The 24,161-nt window shown below is 35.1% G+C and overlaps 1 protein-coding gene across 1 annotated transcript in view; it reads right to left on the bottom strand.

The window, feature by feature from the left end:
• Positions 1-430: 430 nt before the first annotated feature.
• The window catches only part of xrcc5 (X-ray repair complementing defective repair in Chinese hamster cells 5), a 78,260-nt gene continuing 54,529 nt past the window's right edge, over positions 431-24,161 (bottom strand). Inside the window, exons 13-21 of the mRNA XM_028807538.2 lie at positions 20,707-20,819; positions 19,174-19,370; positions 16,825-16,912; positions 10,150-10,219; positions 9,404-9,513; positions 2,099-2,195; positions 1,729-1,796; positions 1,371-1,445; positions 431-920 (exon numbers count right to left, since the gene is read on the bottom strand). Coding sequence (XP_028663371.2) covers positions 906-920; positions 1,371-1,445; positions 1,729-1,796; positions 2,099-2,195; positions 9,404-9,513; positions 10,150-10,219; positions 16,825-16,912; positions 19,174-19,370; positions 20,707-20,819 — 833 coding nt within the window. The 3' untranslated portion in view covers positions 431-905. The remainder of the gene's footprint in view (positions 921-1,370; positions 1,446-1,728; positions 1,797-2,098; positions 2,196-9,403; positions 9,514-10,149; positions 10,220-16,824; positions 16,913-19,173; positions 19,371-20,706; positions 20,820-24,161) is intronic.

Here is a 24,161-nt window from a genome sequence, read left to right as displayed (position 1 = left end):
AATTGAAGCCTTTCAGCATTCAGTGTCATTTGCAGAGATGGCTATTTCACTCCTTGGTAACTGTCATTATATTATGATACGTGTAAGAGAACAAAGGCCACAATAAAAGATAAATTAGTAGGAAAACAAAAAAAGTTAAAACAGTTAAATTGATGGTAAAAATACTAACATTTCTTAATTACTTAATAATGTTAATCTGACACTAATGTGATTTTATAACATAAAATAAGAGAAGAAATAAAACTGAAATAATTAAACAAATCAATTAAGAGGTAAAAAGACTCACTGCCTGGGAAACTAAATGGGACAAAAACCTGCAGTCTAAGGACTGAACTTGAGAACAACTGATCTAGATTATTTCTACATATCCATTTTGTATATTTTTGTCTAGACTGATAGAATGGAAAGTTTTTTTAATAATACAATTAAACAAAAGTTTCATCACCATACAAAAAAATAATTTATTCAGCATTTTGTAGCTTTGCCTAAAAACTATTTAACATGAATATATCCTTACAGAGGTGTCCACTGCAAAAGAGGAAGCACTGCCTTAGTACAAAATGTTTAGTGTAACCTTGCAGAATTATAAGAACAAACATTTTTGGGAATGGGCGTTTAAATAGCTGCAATACCCCTAACTTCAGATTTGCAAATCTACAGGTACTTAATTTGCAAACATTCATGCTGAACACTTACAGTATAATAAATGTAAAGCTAAATATAAGAACATTCCCATTTAACAACATATTTATTCAGGAAAACCTTTAAAAAGATAAAGTAATAAACATATAAAAGAGGTATAAGAGATCAGGAAATTCCAATCAAGACATTTAGTTATTCCAAAAAAATTAGATCTTTATTTTTTTCTTTAAGGTCTATTCCATTATTATTTCTTGTATTTCTTCTCACATCATATCCAGCTGTGAAAGATAAAGAAAAGTATATTAAAATAAACCTAGAAACTTCTTCATAATCTGCATTAAATATATGAACAAAATATGTTATCTGATCTTAAAGAAACAGTCTCTTTATGCTGTTCTATAACACCTAATGTCTCATTACTTCATGATCAAATGACATACCCTGTTGGCTATCATTTGTTGCCTGTCATGATTTCACTAGAAGCAGAGTAAATTTACTATGTCTGGTATCAGGTATTAATACAACAGTAGAGCAATAACATAACATGGAGTTTACTTCATAAAAATTAACATATCAGCCTGTTCCCAAATATTTAAAAGAAGCTCATTTGGCAGAGTATAAAATGTGTGATCAATGAATTAACCTGTTCACTCATCAGTCAGGTTCAAGCTTGAATATAACCCATCAGAGTTATAACACCAATTAAGATGAAAACCTATTCTGCTTACCAAATCATCAACATCTCCTCCATCATTTTTAGGTGATTCAGTATGGTCATTTTGTTTCTCTTCAGCAGTAAGGAACTTGACATTGAAAGAAATGGAAAAATATTGTTTAATTATCTCACTTTTAAATCTCAAGTGTATTTGAATAACTGAGATAAAACAGAATTTAGTACGCTCAACTAACAGTTTTTAATTTTTATAAATAACACTTTAAAATACACAGATACTTTACAGAGCCACACTGAAATAAATGAAGTTAAAAAAAAAGTTATCTAAAGTCTAGTGCATTATTTCCCTCTTAATTACATTTAATTCATTCAATTTATCTGGCAAAGACAAAAATTAAGGAAGATATAATTACCGAGTTTGACTCCATTACTGACACTGTACTGCCTTCCACTTCAGCTTTACTAATTAGTGATACTTTATCTGGAAAATAATTCATTAAAATATTAATTTAGTGAACCTCAGTCATTGTATTTTTTTTAATTTGATGTAAATGCACAATGAAAACTTTACAGACAATAAACCTGTTCAACCAGTGATTCGAAAAGTTTTTACTGAGAAGTAAGGAACTGTTTTCATCAAAGCAGGCTAAGAGTTTAAATGTCCTTAATTGTAGGAGACTGCAGGCATCAGATCTTTCAAGGCTCTCAGAATTCGTGTTTAAGGACAATTATCTATAGATTTGCAAATTCCTGAAAGTCAAACACTGGTGAGGAAAAAAATACCTTGAACTAGGAGCTCCCAGAAATCTTGTAAAGCCCTTTCTTCAATGTTGTTCTTGAGAGTCTGAAGATAATTATTGAATAGCTCTACTTGAGAAGCCTAAAATACACAAACAATTATTTGGCAACTGTTTCATGCATAATAAAGCAGGTTAACTGACCCGTGAATATTTATTTTTGTTGTTAATTTCATTATGATACATGTCACTTCCTTAATAAACATCATTAGACTAGTATTCCTAAAGGCCTGCAAAAAATTTTGTTCTCCCTGAACACCCTACTGTTCCTAAACACACGCGAGGAACCTTGTATGTCTTTATCACCGCACCAATTGCCCACCAATAACTGCTTTTGTTTTGCAAATGTGTCAATTAGCGGTACTCAGCCTGCACTCAGCCAGCCATATGCCATCCCCCAGCCAGAAATTTCACTTTCGGCTCAAGTCTGCATTGAAGATTTTACCTAGGAATGAGTTTCAAGGAATTATATAGGTAATGATATATTGTTATTTGAAACACAAGCATTTCATGTGTGTTCGGTGTCTACAACGATCTGTGTAAATGTGGGATGACATAAGAAATATAGACATAGCTAAAACTGAACATTTTTTTATATGGAATATTAATAACAACATAATGTTCACATAAAGTGTAAAATGTGTACAGACTAAAGTAATAATAATAATAATAATAATTCATTACATTTATATAGCACTTTTCTCAGTACTCAAAGCGCTATCCACACAGGGAGGAACCGGGAAGTGAACCCACAATCTTCCACAGTCTCCTTACTGCAAAGCAGCAGCACTACCACTGTGCCCAACAGCAACCAAACACTTTCACAAAATGTATAACAAAACAAGTGTTTTTATTCAAGAATAAAAGCAAATAAAAAGGAATTGTTCAAATGACACGTTGCTGTGAATGTGTAAAAACTGAAGTCTAAATATCAGTTTGTACGAAATAAAGACGTTTGCATGGTATCGACACAGGTGGCATAATGGTAGTGCTGCTGCCTCGCAGTAAGGAGATCATAGGCTTGCATCCCGGGTCCTCCCTATGTAGATTGCTTTCAGTAGTTAGAAATGTGCTCTATATACGTAAAAATATTATTATATAATACAAACAGTCATTTGATGCGAGTCTGTAACATTCTGTGTAAATTTGTGGTACTTGTAAAAGTGCTAAAAAGTCAAAGTATTTATCAGTGCTGTTATAATTACCCTAACGTGACATAAACTCGATATATACATTATAAATGTGTCACAAAAGTAAGAATTAGTAAGTAAGTAAAAGTAAGTAATATTAACACTGTCACACAGGTGGGAGTGTGAATGTGTTTCAAGCACAGGTTTGCTTCTTGTTTCATACTATATGACATTAATGTGTCCCAAAAAAACAAAAACATACAAGGCACGGTAGAAAATAATCCCATTGAATGTATGAGAAGAAAGGCTATTTTATTCCTTTCTACTGAAATGCCACAGAGGACTTTGCATATGAACATTTCATGTGCTACCTGTGAAAAAGATTCCACCATTATGAGTATGCAAAAGACTGGAAATAACTGCAGGTGTGGATATGAGTGGTGTTTTGAGACACTGGAATTGGGAATTACTGGGAATTCACACACAGTTGACTGGTTGCCGTGTTCTACGACATGTTTGATCTGGTAGTAATGAACACACACATACTGTACAAGGCATGCATAGGGTCCATGGAGAGAAGTATTCTTCACTAGCCTTGCAAAGGAATTCACTTGTTGCTTCCTACAAGAAAAGGCGATGGAAAAAGAAAAGAGGATGCGACTTCAATGACAAGCTCCTGTTTCAAGAACTCCACTTCCCCCGGAAAGAAAACTCAGTGCCAGGTGCTCCTTCGCTGTAATAGGAACCATAGTGCAGAGCGGTGTGTACAATGCAACAGGTACACCTGTCGTAAAACTAGGAAGGGTACTTGAGTGTGTGGAAACTGTTAACATTTGAATTTGACAATTTTAACTATCTCTGTACTATTCTTCCCTCTGCATGTCCTGATGAAGCACAGTATGGGCATGCTATGTTACAACTCCCAACCCAAAATTATTTCTATACATTGCGAAAAATTAGTACATCTCTGTGTGTATTTTCATGCGTGAGGGAGAGAGCGAGCAAGAGAGACAAAGAAAGATTTGATGTCATTCAAGTGCTTACTGGAATATAAAACAAACACTTTCACAAAAGGTATAACAAAACAAGTGTGCTTTTATTCAAGAATAAAGCTAAATAAAAAGAAATCCCTCAATGACATATTGCAGTGAATGTGTAAAGACTGTCAAGTCAAACTATCATTTTCAAATAAAGATGTTTTCATTCATGTATGTGTTTCACATTCAAAAAGTTATATTTGAGTAATGGTTTGTTTAAATTTGTTTAAGTTGTAAAAGTTAATACTAAATAACAAATTACTGTATATACTCGAGTATAAGCCGACCCGAATATAAGCCGAGGTACCTAATTTTACCTACAAAAACTGGAAAAACGTATTGACTCGTGTATAAGCCTAGTTTGGGAAATGCTGCAGCTACTGGTAAGTTTCAATAATCAAAATAAATACCAATGAAATTACCATACATTAATTGAGGCATCAGTAGGTTAAATGTTTTTGAGCATTTACTTCAAAGAAAAACAGTAAACTAGCTCTATAAGTGGAGAAGAGAGTCAACAAAAACAATATGGTATCTCTTTCACTCGCTCTCTCTCTCGCGTATGTGTGTGTGTGTGTGTGTGTGTGCGCGCATGTGTTTCTCTCTCGCACTCTCTCTCTCGCTTGCTGTACAGGGAATGCACAGGGAGAGACTGAACACGTGCGGAAATCATCGTCGTGCACAAACCGAAAGGGAAACTGGCTTGCTTGTATACCGGGGGGCAGCGGGATCTGACTCGAATATAAGCCGAGGGTGACGTTTTTCAGCACATTTTGGGCGCTGAAAAACTGGGCTTATATTCGAGTATATACGGTATGTCTGTGTGCCATTGTAATTACCTTGACGTCACACAAACACGATTGTCACAAAATAAAAGCTAATATTCAAGCAACTTACATTTATATTTGCTATAATAAACATATATATTTGATTTGTGTCTACAAGACCTAACATTTCTTATTTCATCGTATATTTACAGAGATTGTTGTAGACATGAACACACGATATATCATTACCTATTCATTTCCTTACAACTCTTTGCTAGATAAAATCTTCAATGCAGACTTGATCCAAAAGTGAAAATTCTGACTGTGGGATGCCTTTGGCTGGCTGAAGGGGGGATGGCTGAGTGCTAAAGGGTACTTGAATTTAGTCTGAACTCTGCCTGCTTTGTATATAAATGGAGTGTAGGTTAGTCAACAGAAGAAATAAACTAAACTTCACTCCTTGCATGCTAAAAAGATCTAATGACATTTTATTTAAAAATTTTTCAAAATTAAAACAGAGCAACAGCACCTCACAATATGCTGAAATTTTGTACATGTTTGAGCATCTTTACATGTTTAGTTGATAATACATTTTTTTATTCCTTGTTCTCTAGAGAGAGGTGGCATTTAACCTTGAATGAGATAAAGTACTGTATGCCTGATTTATAATTTATTTATTGTAAAAAATCCATAAAATTAGTAAAAAAAAAAACAAAAAAAAAACAACTTATAACTCAATATGTGACAATGTATTTGTTTCAATTTGAAACTTTGTATGTGGCATATCAGACAGAAGGCAGGTGCATTTTGAGTGCATTTTGTGTAATGAGTGATCTACTACGTAGGACCTGCAAGTATGACTTCTAATGTGAATAGATGCTATATACAGTGTATCTTAAGTCTTGGATCCATTGTTTTTTTTTAACATAACTAATGTAACCATATAAAAAAAATGCACCATGTTGTCGACTTTTAATACTGGCCCACTCAGCTTAGTAGAACGGGATTTTGAGCTCCTGCATAAATCAACAGATTGAGTTCAATTTTAGCTCATTGTGGTGTCTTGAATTCTGCACCAGTATTAAATGGACCCAATTAAGCACTACCTCAGAAAGGCTAATATTCTTTTTTAAAAGCTCTGGAAGGACAGAATGATCAGTTGAAAGAAAGCTTTCAGGTGAGTCCGAAAGAATTACAAAACTGAGACAGTCAATATCTTCTGCCATCCATAAATCATTATTGATTCTAACAGGTGCTGTTTCAGTGCTATCCTACATATAGGTATTTTTCACATATGCCGTTGATGTTGAGATCATTTAATTTTTCGAACACAACAGTGAATTAGGATTCCTTTATTCACCTTAGATTTTCAAGTCCAAAAGGAGTTATAGACGTGAAATATTTATTTTTCATGGGAACTAGGAAGAGATATAAATTTAAATTAATGAATAAAATTTACAAATTGTTAAAGGCACAGACAAAAGAGTATTGACTTGTCAGCGGTTCAGACATAGCAACTATTTTTCAAGGAACCCCTCAAACATGCTCACTACAATAAGCAAAATAATACAGTTCATTATTAAGGATAATACATGGATATTTGCACGTGTGGTATATACAGATGCAGGACAATAAATGAAAACATAAAAACATAAACCTAAGCTTGTTTTCTTTTTCATTTCTTGTTTTGGTTTGCTTTCTCACTTATTTTTGGAAAGGGGGCACATACTTATAAATTATATTTCCTCTCCTTTTTTACAAACTTCTTATTGAGTGTTACTTTGGCACAGGATGTTGATTCTCTTTACAACCCCTCTGTGATGTTTTGTGTGTGTGTATGCTACACAGTGTGAAGCTGCTACATGACTATGTTCCAGCAAACTCTGTGAATTAGTTGAAGGAATTTACTCTCACAAGTTTAGCCTTTCTGTTGAATTAAGACAGAAAGGCTTTTGGAAGCTTAAGATTTATCCTTTACATAGTTTATAACTTTCAGCTGTGGTAATAAACAGAAAATAATATACAGGGTAATTCAAAAAGATTCCTCAGATTTCAAAATGATTTATTTCAACATAATTGAGCATATAGTTTATTATGGAATTTTACCAGTGCTCAATATGACCTCCTTCAACTGTACAGTACTGACATTAACGCGATAGTCAATTTCATCCCATGCTCAGACTGAAGGGAGCCATCTTCTGGTGACAGTCAGAAACTCTATGACCCTCTCTTTCAATTGGTATGTGATTGGTTCTTTGGTGCCTCACGGTTGTAAAAATATGGCACTTTGAAATAAGATTAATCTTTTTGAATCACCCTGTACTAATCCAATTGCTAGTTTTAGGCTAACCACAAAACAAAAACAACCTCTTGGAAGCAAAATTTATAAAGCTGCAATGTATTTATTCTTTTTTTTATTCATGTTATCTACTGGAGTCTTCATGGCCCACTGAGAGATTTTCACTGATGCATATGGAAAGGATAATGAGTATTCTTTGTGTTTTTGTTCAATTGCTTTTCGCTTTCTAGTTTTAGTTGAACCTTGTCGTAGGTGATTTTAATTAAGTTACTGTCTTTGAGGTTTCATGCAATGTCTCTCTTTTGCTGGCACAAATATAACCGTGAAGTTTGTGTTCAATCAGCTCTTTTGTCCTGCAAGATGAACACACTAATTTTATTAGTCTCTCGTGCTTATGTACCTCGGTGTCTTTTAGCAAGGCTTTATTCAATGCAACATCCATATCAAACTCTGTTAAGGACTGCCTTCCACTCGTAAGATCTGGCACTAGATTTCCCTTTGGATTAGAAATGTCACTTGGGCCACATCCTAGGCAAGGCAACAGAGCAGCAAGGCACATTTTATGTAATAAAAGCAGAAAGCAAGCGTCAACCATAGGTTGCAAGGAAAGAAATGGGCATTTTGTTATTGATTTCTTAGGTGCACATAAACCCAACATTTTTAGCTAATATCTGTTGTGTAGGTTTGTCTGTCAAGAGCTGGCAAGGTTGAATTATAGCCACCAGTCTCTATAACCATTGTGTTTTACAGACTTCTATATGCTTTAGTAAGGATCATTTGGTTGTGACTGATACAGACTTATCAGATATACTTGAGTGCTGCTAGCCCTGAATACAAGGAAGCCAACTCTCTTGTCATTTGGTTTGCTAAAAACCCTTTCGTAAGGCCCTGAAACATGAAATGATTTTACCAGCAATTTTCTGTCACAGACTTCACTTACATGGTCTTATCAAGCTAGAGGCAATCACAGCACACTATTACTCCCTGTCATGTAGTCTGTGCACTACCTGTGACTTGGTGCAACCAGTCTGTAACTCACCCCCAAAAAATTCAAACTGGTTTGATTTGATCTTAAATTTTAGGGGAAGGCTTAGTGTATGCAACATTTAAGAACCAATGAGGGTTCTTAAAGTACAATGGAAGTACAATGAAAAAGAACTATGACAACTCTAAATAATAGCAAAGCTTTGATATGCAGTGACATACCCCTTCACCACCTAACAGCTAGTGAGTGTAATGGCACAATAATGGCTGCTGTTGCATCATCCAGGTGGTTGCTACACATTAGTGGTGGTTGAAGTGGCTCCCTAATCACTGTGTAAACTGCTTTGAGTAGTGAGTAAAGCACTATATAAATGTAAAGAATTATTACCATTATTATAAATGAAGAACACAGGTGTACATACCAATTTGAAAGTAACAAAGGTAAGAAAGCTCTGTACAAGAGACAACTATTTCAAAATAAAAGATAATAAAAAGAGAAAACAATCTACATTTTTCAAGAAAAATAGCTCACCTGCTGTATGCTTTGTTCTTAGTTAGTTAACTTCACTCTAATCAAATTGTTTCTAGTTTGAGTAGAAATTTCAAAGTATTTGTTTTTGCCTGTCACTCAGGATTACATGCCAAGAAAAAGTCTATTTCCTATTTAACTTTTAAATCAAAATTAATTTATCTTTATTTTTAAGTCCATACAAAATGTACAGTATATGTTAGCTTATTTGACTTAGTTGTCAAATATAAAACCATTTTCAGTACATGCATTAGTCTGATGACAATATTATCATCTTCCCGTCTGCAGTTAGATATGGTGCCTGTTGGGGTGGGGTGGTCTCCTTACATTAACCTCAGAATCCAAATAAACTGTATTCTGTTACTATCTTCCAATTACTTAGAATCCTGTTTGCATAAATGAATACAAATATTTTCATGAATAATAATTTCTACAGAATTTCACTGTTAAGCAATAAGTTGAACAATTATGGAAATTAATTTCCCACATATTACGTAAATAAATTAAATTGAGTGTTCCAAGAATGAAATGAGTATTTTCCTCACCTTAATGGATTCTTCTCTAAAGCCTTGAAGGCATGCAATACTCTTTATATAATACTGTGTGCCTTTGGTTCCAAGAAGTTGGTCAATCCTGTTAATGAGCTGCTCGCAAGCTATTTAATAAACAGAGATGAAACATTTATTTGGTTTGCTTCCAGCTAATATAAGCTATGGTATCAGACCTAAATGTAACAACTATACAGCAGTATCATACTGTATTAGAATCTGAGGTTGATAAAAATTAAAATAAGAATAATTTTTAAAGTGCCCCAAATTAATGATAATAAATGATTAATATTGTTTCCAAGTACTGGGTTCCCTACAACCAAAGCTAACAAAGTCCATCCATCCAGCATCTAACCTACTTATCTAGTTCAGGGCTGTGTAGAGCTTCCTATCCTGGCTGCACATGATGCAAGGTAGAACCAACCCTGAACACTAGTCCTTTACAGAACATAATCATTCACACTTAGCTAATTTAAACATACTAAAACCAATCTTTTGGACGCAGGAGAAATGCCAGTGTTCTTGGAGGAAACTCCACAAGGACAATGGAAGAAAATACAAACTTCAAACTTTAATTCAATTGAATTATATCAAACAGGAACTGTCAGACAGAAGTGCTAACCACTGTGCCACAATGACATTCAATAAAGGCCATGACTGTCAAATTGATCACAGAAAATTGGTAGGTGGGAAAAATCCATTAAGAAATCAGTTTCAAAGTAGAATTTAGGTAGTGATCTTACCATTGTTGAAAGGAAGGTTTTTCTGACGAATTATAATGCGAAAATCTCGAACTGGATCAACACTGCCCACCTAAAATGATAAAGTGAAACACTAAATGAATTATTACCATTATTATAAATGAAGAACACAGGTGTACATACCAATTTATGTACGAGATAGGTTATGTACGAGATAGGGACTGTAGGTTTGTATTTAAGTGGAATTTGTATGTAAGTCGGAACAGGTACATTATTTTAATAAATGCTATTTTTGACCGACTGTAACCAAGTGCTCTGCCAAGGAATGATGGAGTTTCACCTCTCTGACCTTTTTATTATTTCTACTTTATTTTCAATGGTGATGGTTTTTCTCTTCTTTACTGTATCACCAGCACTTGCATCAGATTTGTGTTTCAGAGACATTCTTGAAGGATGAAGACAAAAGGTGAAGATGAGCTCTTCTGCACAGCACTGTACACGTTATCACAGCAGGAAGGCACCAGTCATCAACACGTCTGATGTACTGACAAGAGACAACTTCCTGCTATGTGAATAACAGTACAAGCAGGCGTGCTATTGAGAATGAATGGGGGCGGTGAGGGGCTGTTCATCACCAGCCCACCTCACAGTCACCTCCACTACAGTATGCTGTAGAACGAACACGGTGCGGCCAAAGGCGAGTAGTGAATCGCCCAACCCCGATTCAACAGGCAGCCGTCTGAGGCATACTACAATGCTACCCAAACCCACCCCACCCCCCCACCCCGTTCAGCCATAACCAGGTCACCGCTGGCAGCATTACCAGCCATGTGTGCTGGGCAGGAAGTGAAACGCCCCCCTCCGCTCCATCCAGCCTGCATGCAGTCAGGAGCAGTAGCTGTGGTGGCGTAGTGGGCGGGCAGCAAACCATCGTCCTGCACACGAGCGATAGCTGTGGCCCCAGTGACTATGGACCACGGGTCACTGCTTGCTGCCGGGAGCCGCCCGAGGGACAGTACACTGCGCAAGCAGAGAAATCACCCCCCCTCCAGCCACCGCTTGCAGCATCCCAGGCCGAAGATGACAGAGCAGCAGTTACTGAGGCGCATGCGTTGCAGCTGCGTCCTCGTTCGTAAGTCGTAGATCGGGTGTTCGTAACCTGGGGACTACCTCTAGATACATTTTTATTAAAGTATTCAGTGGTGTTATAACGAGGTCTTCCGGACACTTCTTGCCCCAAAATAGATTAAGTATAATTAGGAAAAACGCCAATTGTTTATTCAAAATTATTTTCATTTTCCAATAAAAATTAACTGAATCCTTTATGCCAAAATTTGCAAGACAGAATAGCTCAGGGATTTTACCTATTCTGTAGACATACTGAAAAAGTAACATCCCATCCCACACCATACCATCATTACAAATGAATGAATATTAGTATAAACCCTGCAATAGTTTCTCACCGCAAAAATCTTTCATTCAAGAACTCATTCAATAGAGGGAATAAAATTACAAAGGAACACACAAAAATACAGAAGAAAAAAAAACAAATGAAAAGCAAATGCTATTTTATTTAATGTACACTTTATCAATGTTTTCTATCACATTCATGCTAATCATTTCTTTGCATAAGTATGCAAGTGTTCAGCTGAACAAAACTTCAGAACCAGCATTAGATTAACCATATAAAACGGTAGAATACACCAATGCCCATATACTCAACATTTGACACTTGACTTAATTGTTGTGACATCACATTAATAAGAATTTTAGCATGTCTTAATAGAATTTAGCAGTCACCATCTCTGAGTTGTGATGTCCCAAAAACATACACATCTTATGTAATGGCAAGAAAAAAAACATAGTACCTATAAAATACTTATGAGAAAACATTACACACAATAATAAAATATAAAAAAATGTACACTATATGGTCAAAAGTATGTCGACTCCCCTCCAAATGAATGAGGTGTTTCAGCGACACCCATTATTAACAGGTGCATAAAATAAAGCAAGCTCCATCAACAAAGACTGGTAGAAGAATGGGTCATACTGAAAAGCTCTGTAACTTTAAATGTGGTACTCTCAGATGATGTTACCATTGACACAAGTCAGTATATGAAAATTCTGCTCTGCTAGACCTGCCCTGCTCAACTGTAAATCCTATTATTATGAAGTGGAAGCATCTACAGAACAGGGCTATCAAGTGCTGAAGCATGTAAGAATCACCTATCTTCTGTTGCATTCTCACAACAGAGTTCCAAACAGCCTTTCGAGGCTATATCAGCACAAGAACTGCGTGTTGGAGACTTCATGAAATGGGTTTCCATGGCCGAGCAGCTGCACACAAGCTTAAAATCACTATGTGCATTTCCAAGTGTCTGCTGGAGTTGTGTACAGCACATCATCATTGGACTATGGAGCAATGGAAAAGCATTCTCTAGAGTGATGAATCACACTTCGCTATCTGGCAATCTGATGGACATATTGGGGTTTGCCAGATGCCAAGAGAACACTACCTTTTGACTGCATAGTGCCAATTGTAAAGTTTGAGGGATAATGGTCAGGGGCTGATTTTCAGGATTAGTCTAGACCCATTGGTTCTAGTGGAAGATACTGTTAGTAGTAAATCATACAAAGATATTTCCAGACAAAGGCAGTTCCAATTTTCAGTCAACAGCTTAGGGAAGGCTCTTTTCTGTTCCAGCATGACTGTGTTCCTGTGCACAAAGTCAAGGTTTGACAAGTTTGGTGAGGAGGAACTCGAGTGGCCTGCATAGAGCCCTGAACTCAACCTGAACAGTCACCTCTGGGATGAATTGGAAGGCTGATTGTGAGCTAGGACCTTTCACCCAACATCAATACCTGAACTCACAAATACTCTTTTGCCTAAGTGGGTACTAAATCTTATGGAAATCCTTCCTGTGATAAGACGTGCTGTCATGACAGTGTTTGCCTATGGGTGCGCATGTGTATGATGAGTGACAGTGGGGCTGTTTATAGAACAAAATGAGGGGGTAAATAGTTGCACTAGTTGGTGCTTACTTTGAGGGACAAAGGGTGGTGCTTAGAGGCCTCTGGTGGAGTGAGAAATGGTGACACTGCTGCGTAAGCATGCACGACCATGGTGGAGATATGGCTGCAAGTGAAGTAGTGCTACTACACTCAACCCCACCCAAGATGTGCAGAGGCATCCAAGTAACAAATGCCGCGCTGTGAAGGAAAGGGAAAAAAGTTTCAGTGTGAGCTAGGAGGGCCCATTAATTAGAAGAGGCTATTTACTGGAGAGCAGTCCAATTTAGAGTGTCTGTGTTGGTACATATGCATGCGTATGTGAGCATGGACTTTAAAGGGTTTCTTCCAGATCACAGCATGAAGACCAAACTATGTGATGGCATGCTAGATGACTGGAAGGAGCTTGGTGAGATTATTAATAGGACTGATGGATGGAATCCCATGGGGTATATAAAATGAGAGAATGGACATCCTCAGGGGAGAGGAGAGCTTGTCTTCATGACTGAGATTGAGTCCACCGAGTGGAGGGGTGTACCGCTGATATTTCTGAGTAACCTGAAAGAGATGAAGAGGAGGCACATGTACTCTTGGTTTTATCCCCTAGAAATGCTGAAAACATGGAGATAGACAAAGGATGCACTGGATATTTGTTTCATTTTGAGTTATGCCTGTGTGAAGGAAGACCTTGAGGGTTCCTGGAGCAGCCTGACAAAAGGTGAAGGGGGGAAAAGTCTCGGACTTCAGGAACGTGTTGCTTTCATTGACTATTAAAGTCATGGGTAGTCCCTTCTGCACTATTTAAAAAGGAAAAGGGGAGACAGACTAGGGTTCTGGTGTTTTTTGCTTGTTTTTTTGTTTATTTTTATTATTTTTTGTGTCACTTAATACATGAGCTGGAAATGATTGGACTTATGCATGTGTGTCTGTCTCTCACTAAAAAAACAAATTGGACACACTCAATATTTTTATATCACTTGTTTTTTTAATAAAGAACTGTTATTTTTGTAACATCTTGTCAGTGACTTGTTCACACACCCTGGTTTATCCTCATTATGATTACTAGATGGATTACAGCTTTTGTCTAAGAGCATGTCTTTTTGTCCTATAGAAGATTGTGTTTAGTTGTATCAGATTTCCAAAAAAAGGTTTTTCCCTGGCAATGTTGGGTATTTCAGCTAGTAGTGTATATAGGGAACATTAATGACATGTGTTTGAAGTTTTTGACCATGATACTGGTGTCTGCTTAGGTTGTTAGAGCGAATCACACTATTCAAATATAATTTAAATTTATTTGAAAAAAAAAGTGTTATTCATAGGCAAAAGGTGACCTTCAATTGTAAAAGAACAGTTACTTATTTCACCTCACAACAATTTTGGAATTGTGTTAACTGTACAATACCATCCCAATGTTTTGTAGCTCCACAAGTTTCTGGCTACTTCACCCCAAGCCTGCACTGCGTGAACTTGACAAATCGGGTCCACACACTATTTATCTTCCTCTAGTTTTTTTTATTTAATTCTAGACTACACTTCTTATCCATCCATCCATCCATTTTCCAACCCGCTGAATCTGAACACAGGGTCACAGGGGTCTGCTGGAGCCAACACAGGGCACAAGGCAGGAACCAATCCCAGGCAGGGTGCCAACCCACCACAGGACACACACAAACACATCCACACACTAAGCACACACTAGGGCCAATTTAGAATCGCCAATCCACCTAACCAGCATGTCTTTGGACTGTGGGAGGAAACCCATGCAGACACGGGGAGAACATGCAAACTCCATGCAGGGAGGACCTGGGAAGTGAACCCAGGTCCTCAGGTCTCCCCACTGCGTCGCCACACTTCTTATAGTTTGTTTAAAAATTTGCTATGTATTGTTGTTTAACTTAGTAGTAGAATTTTTAAGTTGTACAAATAAAAGTATCTGGTATAACATTTATATTAGGAAAATAATTCAAGATCATTAAAACGCAACAGTTAGTACATTCATTTATTTCATTGCGAAACACAAATAGACATAGTGCATTAATTTATATAAAAGAGTGAAATGAAGAATGACTTTACATCTTCTGGGCTAGCTAAAAAGCCACAAAGTGGGTGGCGAAATAAAATAATAAGTGCAATTAAAGTTTTAATATTAATAATCAAACCTTAAATTTTGTATGATTAAAAATCCCTAGCATCTGACCAACTTCTTTTCTTTGCGGTCTTGTACATATTATAATTTTAACAGCCAACAGTAGATGTCAAAAGAATAGTTTGTTATTAATTAACTTAATAATATTAATTCAAATTCTGATACTTTTCTGCGAATCAGATAATAAGGTTTTTAAATAACATGGTATCTTGAACTCTGCATTGAAATTATGCCTTTTTCAGCTTTAGTATATACTGTAGATACATGAAGTCAACTGAGTGCTACTATCAAACTGAAAAAATAGCATTATTCAGAACTCAAATAAATGACACTGTTCTTCCTGCCCAGCAAATATACACTGCAGCAGTTACTAACCAACTAAGTTAATTTCAGAACTTGATGAGGACTAGGTGTTGGTTAATTAGATCCTAATATGTAAAACAACATAACTAAAAGAGATGTACTTTCTATAAATCTTACAATAAAATCTTTAAGAGGATTGGTCTCCAAAAAACTTAACCATTAGCACATTGACATTTACACAATGTCTACATCTTACTCAAAAAAAGTGTTTCGCCGTAAGACTTTCAGCCTTTTGTGTGACCTACAGTATACTCTCTTAAAAGTCCTAAACATGTATCCACATACATGTGTGGACTATCCATCTGTTTTTCCTTCTAGTCTTTTGCCTCCAACTTTGTTTGTAAGATCCTATGCTTGAATATTTCTTTTCTTCCACATTTTTTATGCTCCTGAAATTAAATACATTTTTTTCTTTTTTTTTATTTATTCAACATAGACTTTCTCATCAGGCACCATAGCAGCAAAACTGGCTTTAATGTCCTGATGGAGGCTGCCAAGTTCTTTTTTTCTTGACCTCTGGAATTCCTTTGTTTTTAATTCTGTTCTTTTGGAATTTTCCGAGTCCTGGCTTAATGGGTCAACCAGAATCACAATTAATGATTGGTCACACATTGGTGTTTTTGTGCCATTCAGTTTATCCAATTCTGTCTACCCAATGGCAGCATAGCCAACCCCAACCTGCTATTTTAGTTCCAAGCAACCTCCCTTTAAATACCAGGGTTCATAAAACAAACGCATTTAGCCTATGCAGTGCATATTTGACACGATTTCCTAAATTCACTGCCATTTTCTTTTAAATTGCCAATTATTACTAAAGAAGACTCTTGTACCTTAATCTTAGTCATAAAATCAGTCATGAATGCATCAATGCCATGACCAAACAATTTTATTAAACGTTATTCTTTTTTGTTATACTTTATTGTACCATTCTGCAGTAAGGTATATTTTCCTTATTTAAGTTGACCTCATTTCTCAGTTATTAGGCTTCTTATAAAAAGTGGAACCCTCATTAGATTCAAAAACTGGAGCACACAGTGTACATAAATTATAAAGACTGTATATAAAAAAACAGCTGGACCACCACACTATTTTATTCTTTTACAAAAGAAAAAGATTTAAAGGTTAGTACAACTTTACTCTGGCAGAAATTAAATGTTTAATAAAAACTGACAAATTACACAAAAGTTTAAACTTACTGCAGTTACACTGCCTTCAGATAGTTCACTAATGTTGAAATCTCCCCCTGCTTCAAGATGGGGTTTCTTCGCATCTGGTTCTTCTTTACTGAAAAAGTGAAAATTCTAATAAGTTCATTGATTATACAACCACAACTTTCTACATGTTATTTTTTATTAGCTGAAAGATTTACCAATACTTGGCTTAGTTAACTACAGGAAGTATCCAAAATAACAAACACCACATTGAAAAGGAGTTTAACAATTAAGTAAACTAGTCACAATTACAATTGCAGCTGCAAAGGTGAGTCATTTTTGGTTGATCATCATTTAGTTGAATAAATTACACTGGACTAAAAAATACTTTGCTTCTTGAACATTTCTGTCTGTGGATTTTGGCCTGCTGATCACAAAAATCAACAAAATTTTCCTATCACACTGTTTTATTGCAATTACCTTTTTTTGTTATTACCTCTCATATTTTAAGCAAACTATATGTTATCTACAAAGTAAGCAATAGATCTGCTAATTCTTAGGCACATCTGGGCATGCTTAGTTAGGATGGATGCTGGCAACAAAAAGCTATAAAAACAAATCTGCTTGCTGCATAAGCATTTAGTTCCAGAGTAGAAAAGTATGGTACACAAACCACCTGTTGACCTAACAATGATATGTTTGAATCCTCTTAATATAAAACTTGGAAGGATGAAAATTATTGTTAAAGAGATGAACAACGAAGGTGAATGATTTCAATATTTGAGGCATATGTTTTCCTTTTGATGCCAAAATTAAGATAGGAATTTTTGTTAGTCCAAAAACCGGACACGTCATCAAAGACAAGTGGTTCAAAGATCTGCTAGTGGGACCAGAGAAAATCACATTCAAGGATGTTGTTGAGAATCTTCTTGGCAGCTACAGAGCACCACAATATATCCAGCTGGTTGACAACATGCATTATGGTTTTAACCACGAAGTACAACCTGTCACTAAAGATTAATTTTCTGCATTCACATCTGGGCTTCTTCCCTGCTAATCCTTGTGCAGTCAGTGACAAACTTGGTGAAAGATTTCACCAGGACATTGTGATGATACAAAAGCAGTATCTGGGCAAGTAGAATATGTGAATGCTCTCAGACTATTACTGGACATGAAATGAAAGCATCAGATGAAGAGTACATGTGGAAATTTGCAGAAAAATGTTTTAGCTCAATTGGACTAATGCAATGTGTTAGCACCATTAAATGATTAAGCACACTAAATTCAATAAAAGTTAATTTCATGCTCCTCCAAATTCCAATATAATACAGTTATTCTGAAATTATACTTATGTTCAGCTTGAAGATGACATACAGGAAGCAAAATTTTGAAAAATTATGTTGTCCTGTGTTACAGCAGAATTAAACCAGTACCTCTGTGACCTAGTCTCAGTAAAAACATAAGTCAGAAGCTCTACATAGCTGGAATTTAGGGCAGAGACAATCCTGGCATTCAGAAACAGCTTGCAGTGAAGGGCCAATGTATAAAGACACATAACCTGGTGTAAGGATCATCAAACCTGAAGCCCGAGCAGTGGGAAAAAAAATAACATCATCTTTCACGCTATTTCCTACATTGAGATTGGTCTGCATTTGGAGAAATTAGGTTTTTACGTTGCTCCATCACGTATTGCTCAAATCCCTATTCCACTTTATTTGTGTTGTATCTTTAAATTCCCTTGCATGACTTGATGCTTCTACACCCAATTATATACCCACTTAAGCAAGTCCTGGAAGTAGCATTTCCTCCTGTCTTAGTGTGTAGAAAAATACAATCCTCAGGATATCACATTACATTATGGATAATTTGTGCCATTTCTACTTGTTTTCAGACTTCAAAACTCTGACGCTGGAAGGAAAGCAGTCACCAAAAAGATGCTGGAGGAATGAGAGATTACTTGAGTTCAGATATTTTTTAAGCCCAGTATGTTTCAAGTGAAATGTATTTTAACCATACTTCTCCTTAGATGATGTATTTTAATTTTTACCTTAACATGTCTCACTTTAAGAGGTGTGTCATAGTGACATAAAGGCAAAAAAGTTCCTGTCTTAAAAATGTAAACTAAGTTTTTATAAGATGCCACTTTTCACTATCATAAAAACAGTATATCTGTTGCAGACCATCTATACAGGACGTGATTTTTTTTTTTTTTTTGGCTATTGTGTTTAAATTACTGTATTGTATCAAATGTAGTTGAATGTTTAATGATTAAGAACTTCTAAAACTGTATTTTAGAAATAATTTCTTTCACGGAAGGATGTTTACTACAAATCATATATGGAAGATTCATGGTAGACATTGAAATCTACAAATTTTAACTTATAACACAGGTACCTGGCACCAAAGATGTCCTGTGCAGTCTTTTGCTCTTTTTTCAGTGCAGCCTCTTGCAAGGGAAAGCACCGCTGAACTTGTTGTAGTGAGCCTAGACAGCTGGCTGTCACTTCCTGTGGTCTATCCAGAACAGTCCTCAATGACTGCTCCATTGATGGTAAAGGAGCTGTGGGATTCAGAGCACGGTGATGCAGACACTAAAAGTATGCAGAGATAATTACGTAATCTGGAAACACTGGAGCACCAAATACAGCTAGATCAACACAAAAATCAGTGAATAATATTTCTTCCAGATTACTTGTTTTTCCAGTTCATTATAAGTGTTCATAAGCACATTCATATTGTAAAATCCAAGCAAACTGTACTCATATTTGTATTAATTAAGGAAAGCATGTCTTTGCCTATTTTTATACCAAGAAGAGTTTTTTTAACAACAAGTATCTAGATTTAGATGATGAAAGCCACTAATAATAATATTTTTGAAACAATTTATAAATCTTTTTTTCTGAGTTTTAGAAAAACACACTAACCTCTCTTCATTAGCCAAATAAAAAATTTAAGGAGTAGAAGATATTTCTTTGCATATTTTAAAAGTCTTAATGTTTACTTTGAGATTGCTAAAATATAAAGTGCAATAAAAATAAAATTTATTATTATTATTATTATTATTACTAGAAGGACTGTACTTATCTTCAAAAAGGGAGATACTTCTTAGTAATTTAACACAAATGAACTGTAAAACAATAAATGTCTAAAATGAGAATAACTACATGAATATTTAAATCAAAAGTAATATACTAAAGGTATTTTAAAAATAACACTCCTGCCCATTAGTAATAAGCGAACTCTGCTGAATTTGCTTCACCTCAAGTTCGACAAAATCATGGCAATGTTCGGGAACTTTGCCAAACTCCGCCAAATGCACTGATGTCAATCAGGAAGGAGGAACTAAACCAGTTTTAAGTAAATTATAATTGTGCGCACAGAAAATTTACAGGAAAATATTTCGCAAACAAGGTCACCAATGGACAAAGCATATTCACTTCAAAAAAAAATGCTTTGGCGAATTTCGCTGATCAACACTACTGCCCATGTTGCATCTGATTGGTTTTCAACCCAGAGAAGAGTGAATTCATTATTTTTGAAATGTGATGTATTTTTTTCAGAATTGTGGCATACTATCATTTACCTCAACATTTGACTTATTTTATTAAAAAAAACTCCGGTGAGCAGAATAAAATGCTTAATTATATAAGATAACATGTGTGCCCTGCGGTGGGCTGGCACCCTGCCCGGGGATTTGTTCTTGCCTTGTGCCCTGTGTGGGCTGGGATTGGCTCCAGCAGACCCCCGTGACCCTGTGTTAGGATATAGCGGGTTGGATAATGACTGACTGACTCTTTTTATCCAAGTTTCTTCCCTACAACATTATACAAAGAGAGCAGAAGGCTAGCTATAATCTACATTGGACATACTAAATTAAATATACAACAATGTAATAGTTTGTATTTGTACTAACATATATCATTTTACCTGAAAAAGTCTTTGGAACTGAGGATTTGGGATTGTACTGACTTTAAAATTATCCTTATCAACCACCAGCATCATTGATTCAATGAGAGAATCCACTGCAGCCAACTGCTCACCTGTAGTCAAATAATCAGAGGCAAAATCATCATTACACATATTTTAGCTTAGTGATATTTTCACATAAATCCCTCTTTTCAGAGCAGGCAAAAATACAATTGGAATATACAGCATATAAATGAGTAGTTTATGAATGAATCATTAAGAATCACTGAATGTAATTTACTGCCTTCTTTTAAAGGACAGTGCCACAATGGACCTTTAAACCAAGTCAAGCTACACAGACAAAAATGAAAACCCATAATTATAGTATCTACAGCAGTCTCTCTGTAATTTCAAGTAATGAATACAAATCTGCATTTGACTTTAGTATTTAACTTGATTTAGAAGTATAAAATTTTTAGCCAAGTGCATTAAAAAAGAACAGTGTAATACTGCAGAAATTCATAATTTGTATAGAATCAATTGCAAACTATATTATTGAGAGTAACAAACATAAAAGTGTAATAGCTGAGTGAGTTTTATTTTCCTGTTTAACAGTTTATAGACTGACTGTTCACAGAATAGATGATTCATAGCACTAATATCACTGTGTGTTTTGTACAGAAAAATACAGTGTGGGTCGTGTCCTCCTTTAAAACTGGATCTGTTTGTCTAAGCAAGATAACTGAACTAAAAAGCTGTGAGCAATATGGTTATTGTGCTGTGATTAACTGTCATAAATTAAGATTTTTCAGCATCTAGGTAGGTTTTTTCCACAAGGTTTCAGGGACTGGGAGGATAATTACATAAGTGGTATGGAAACAGAGGCAAGGAGTAAACTAATATGGGTTTTTTATTTAAACAAAGTTACGGTTTAATACATTTTTTTTTATCATGGTATTAAAGAGAAGAGAGGCGACATGTTGCATGCTGATCTGCAATGTAACTAAGAATTTTATGGTACTCTGTACATGTGAAAATACTATTACTACTAATGATAAACTGTTCTAACATCAAATAAATGATGTTTATGACAGTCTTAAAGTACAACCTTTAAACTAAACATATCTATACATTTTGAATACAATATTACTGTTACTACATTTGATCAACTTTTTCACTGAACACTTAATACTGAGATATACTTTAACTTCACATTAATTTAGTTCAAAATCATACTTTAGAAAGAACAGTTAGTTTGAGGGCAACATGGTATACACAGATGGTGGTGTGGTTGTCTTGCATTCTGCAGTACAGTTTTACATTAGATGTTTTTGTATAACAGTTATAGGATATTCCCTTTCTCACACTACAAATTATTGCCAAGGTATTTCATTGTAAACCTCCTGTTTATTATTTTACCTGTGCATTACTGCTACTGTTCCATATGACTTAATTCTGTACTTAATGAAAATAAATTAATCATTTGTACAAATTTCTGTTGCTTTGTTAATAAATACAGCATTTACTGTCTAGTTTTCATCTGCTTTTTTGTCTAAACATAAATAACATTTATTTTAAATACGTTTTTGTTTAAATATGAATTTTCCCAAGAGCGATCCTGCATTATGCCAATATTGGTTGGCAGACAATAAGACTATCACTAAATAGTGCTTGCCTCTGTTTTATTAGATTTAAGGTGTTAAAGCTGCTTTAGTGTATTGAATTTAATTCATTGAAAGTGACAGCAAAACAGGATATTGCAGATGAAAATGAAATATTTTATAGTTAACCCTTAGTTGCACCTCAACAGCAAAAAGAAGGAAGAGAGACATATAAAATAAATATTTACACTAATATGAAAGGGATCCATAGAAAAAGCAGGCTTTGACAGAGGAAAAATAGAGCTCTGAATTTGGCAAACTACAGCATTGGGTGACATTTTTTTCCCACTATAATGTTTTCTTTTCACCAAAAGAGGGTATCTGGAAATATAAAAGACATAAACACATACCATCTGTATTTTGAACAGAAATGACTGAAAATCAGGCTCTGTGTAGAATTAGTAAAAACATGCTTTAATATATGGATTGCACCAGATGTAGTGGAATGAAGCACTTTAATGAAAAAAAAATCTATTAAAATAGATATACAATTAACTATTCAATAACATTCACAGTCCACATTATGTCTATTCCACTGATTTCCAATCCCAGTCCTGGTGGGGCCAATGAGTTTGTAGATTTTTCATCCCAATCAGTTTCATGATCAGTAAGTTATTTTACTTGTAATATGTAGATGTGTCTAATTAGCTGTTCTTCATTGTTTTTTCCTATTCCGTACTCAAAAAAGCGCCTTGTACGATTTACGTTTATAATAAATTTAGACATATTTGCAATTTTGCCATAGCACTTTACTGTATTTTTTGTCATTTTCTATTAATTTTCCTTTTCTTTTTCCTTAATTGCATCCTAATAGTGACAATCAACAACAAGCAGGGCAGACACAACGGCAAACAACACTGAATACTGAAAGTTTCCCTTGGTGTCAGACCCACTAACATACTCATTAGTAATCAATGGCTTAAATAAACAGAACACCTGATAAGGTGAAATAAAAATCAAAATAGTTTTGATGAAAATCTTTAAAATGAAGATACAAATTTTGAATTATCCTTCTGTAACATAAAGAAATGCTTTCTACACACTAATAAAAATTTAGAAAACTTATTTTACACCAAAACATAAAAACTGGGAAATAACAGCTTACTTAATTAAGATAGGACTTCAATTAAAAGCATATGCTGGTTGGAATAAAAAACCTACAGACACATGGGTCCCCAAGGACTGAACTTGGCAAACATTAACTCTAGGTTTTTGTGGAGTTTTCATTCTGTTCCAATAATCAGATTGAAAGCTTATTTAGAGTATTTAAGAATTTGTACATAAAACAAAAAGGTCATTAAACCTAACTTCTCAAAGATAAGATGCTTCACTGCAGTTAATATTCGGTTACATGAAAAAACAGCAAAAAAAAAAAAAAAAACCCTTGACATTTGTTTTTTTTCATAAGGATGCTCCTGTGAACAATTACACAAAAATAACTAAGTAAAATATATTTTACATATCAATGTAATCTATCTATCTATCTAGAACTATTGCCCTAATTTAACTTTCCTTAACTTCGCAAGTACAGAAAGTTGGTGAAGGGATACATTTACTGTACTCTTAAATTAAGAGTATGCTTCATGTTTGTTTACCTATTACTAAATATTTATTAAAAGTCCTAGGTTAAGGTATGTAGAAAAATGGAATGGGTGTGCTTCAAGACAGCAATTCTGAGAAAGCATTTATTTTTATTTCCCTTATGCTGTCCATGATCACAAATCGCTGTTTTTTTATTTTTAATAAAAAGTCACCTACTATATCTCCTCTCCATTCATTTTCTAAAACTGCTTGGTTAATTTAGAGAGTGTGAGG

Source organism: Erpetoichthys calabaricus, chromosome 8, assembly GCF_900747795.2.
Source record: "Erpetoichthys calabaricus chromosome 8, fErpCal1.3, whole genome shotgun sequence".
NCBI classification, from domain to species: Eukaryota; Metazoa; Chordata; class Cladistia; order Polypteriformes; family Polypteridae; genus Erpetoichthys; species Erpetoichthys calabaricus.
This window is presented reverse-complemented; position numbering and strand designations above follow the sequence as displayed.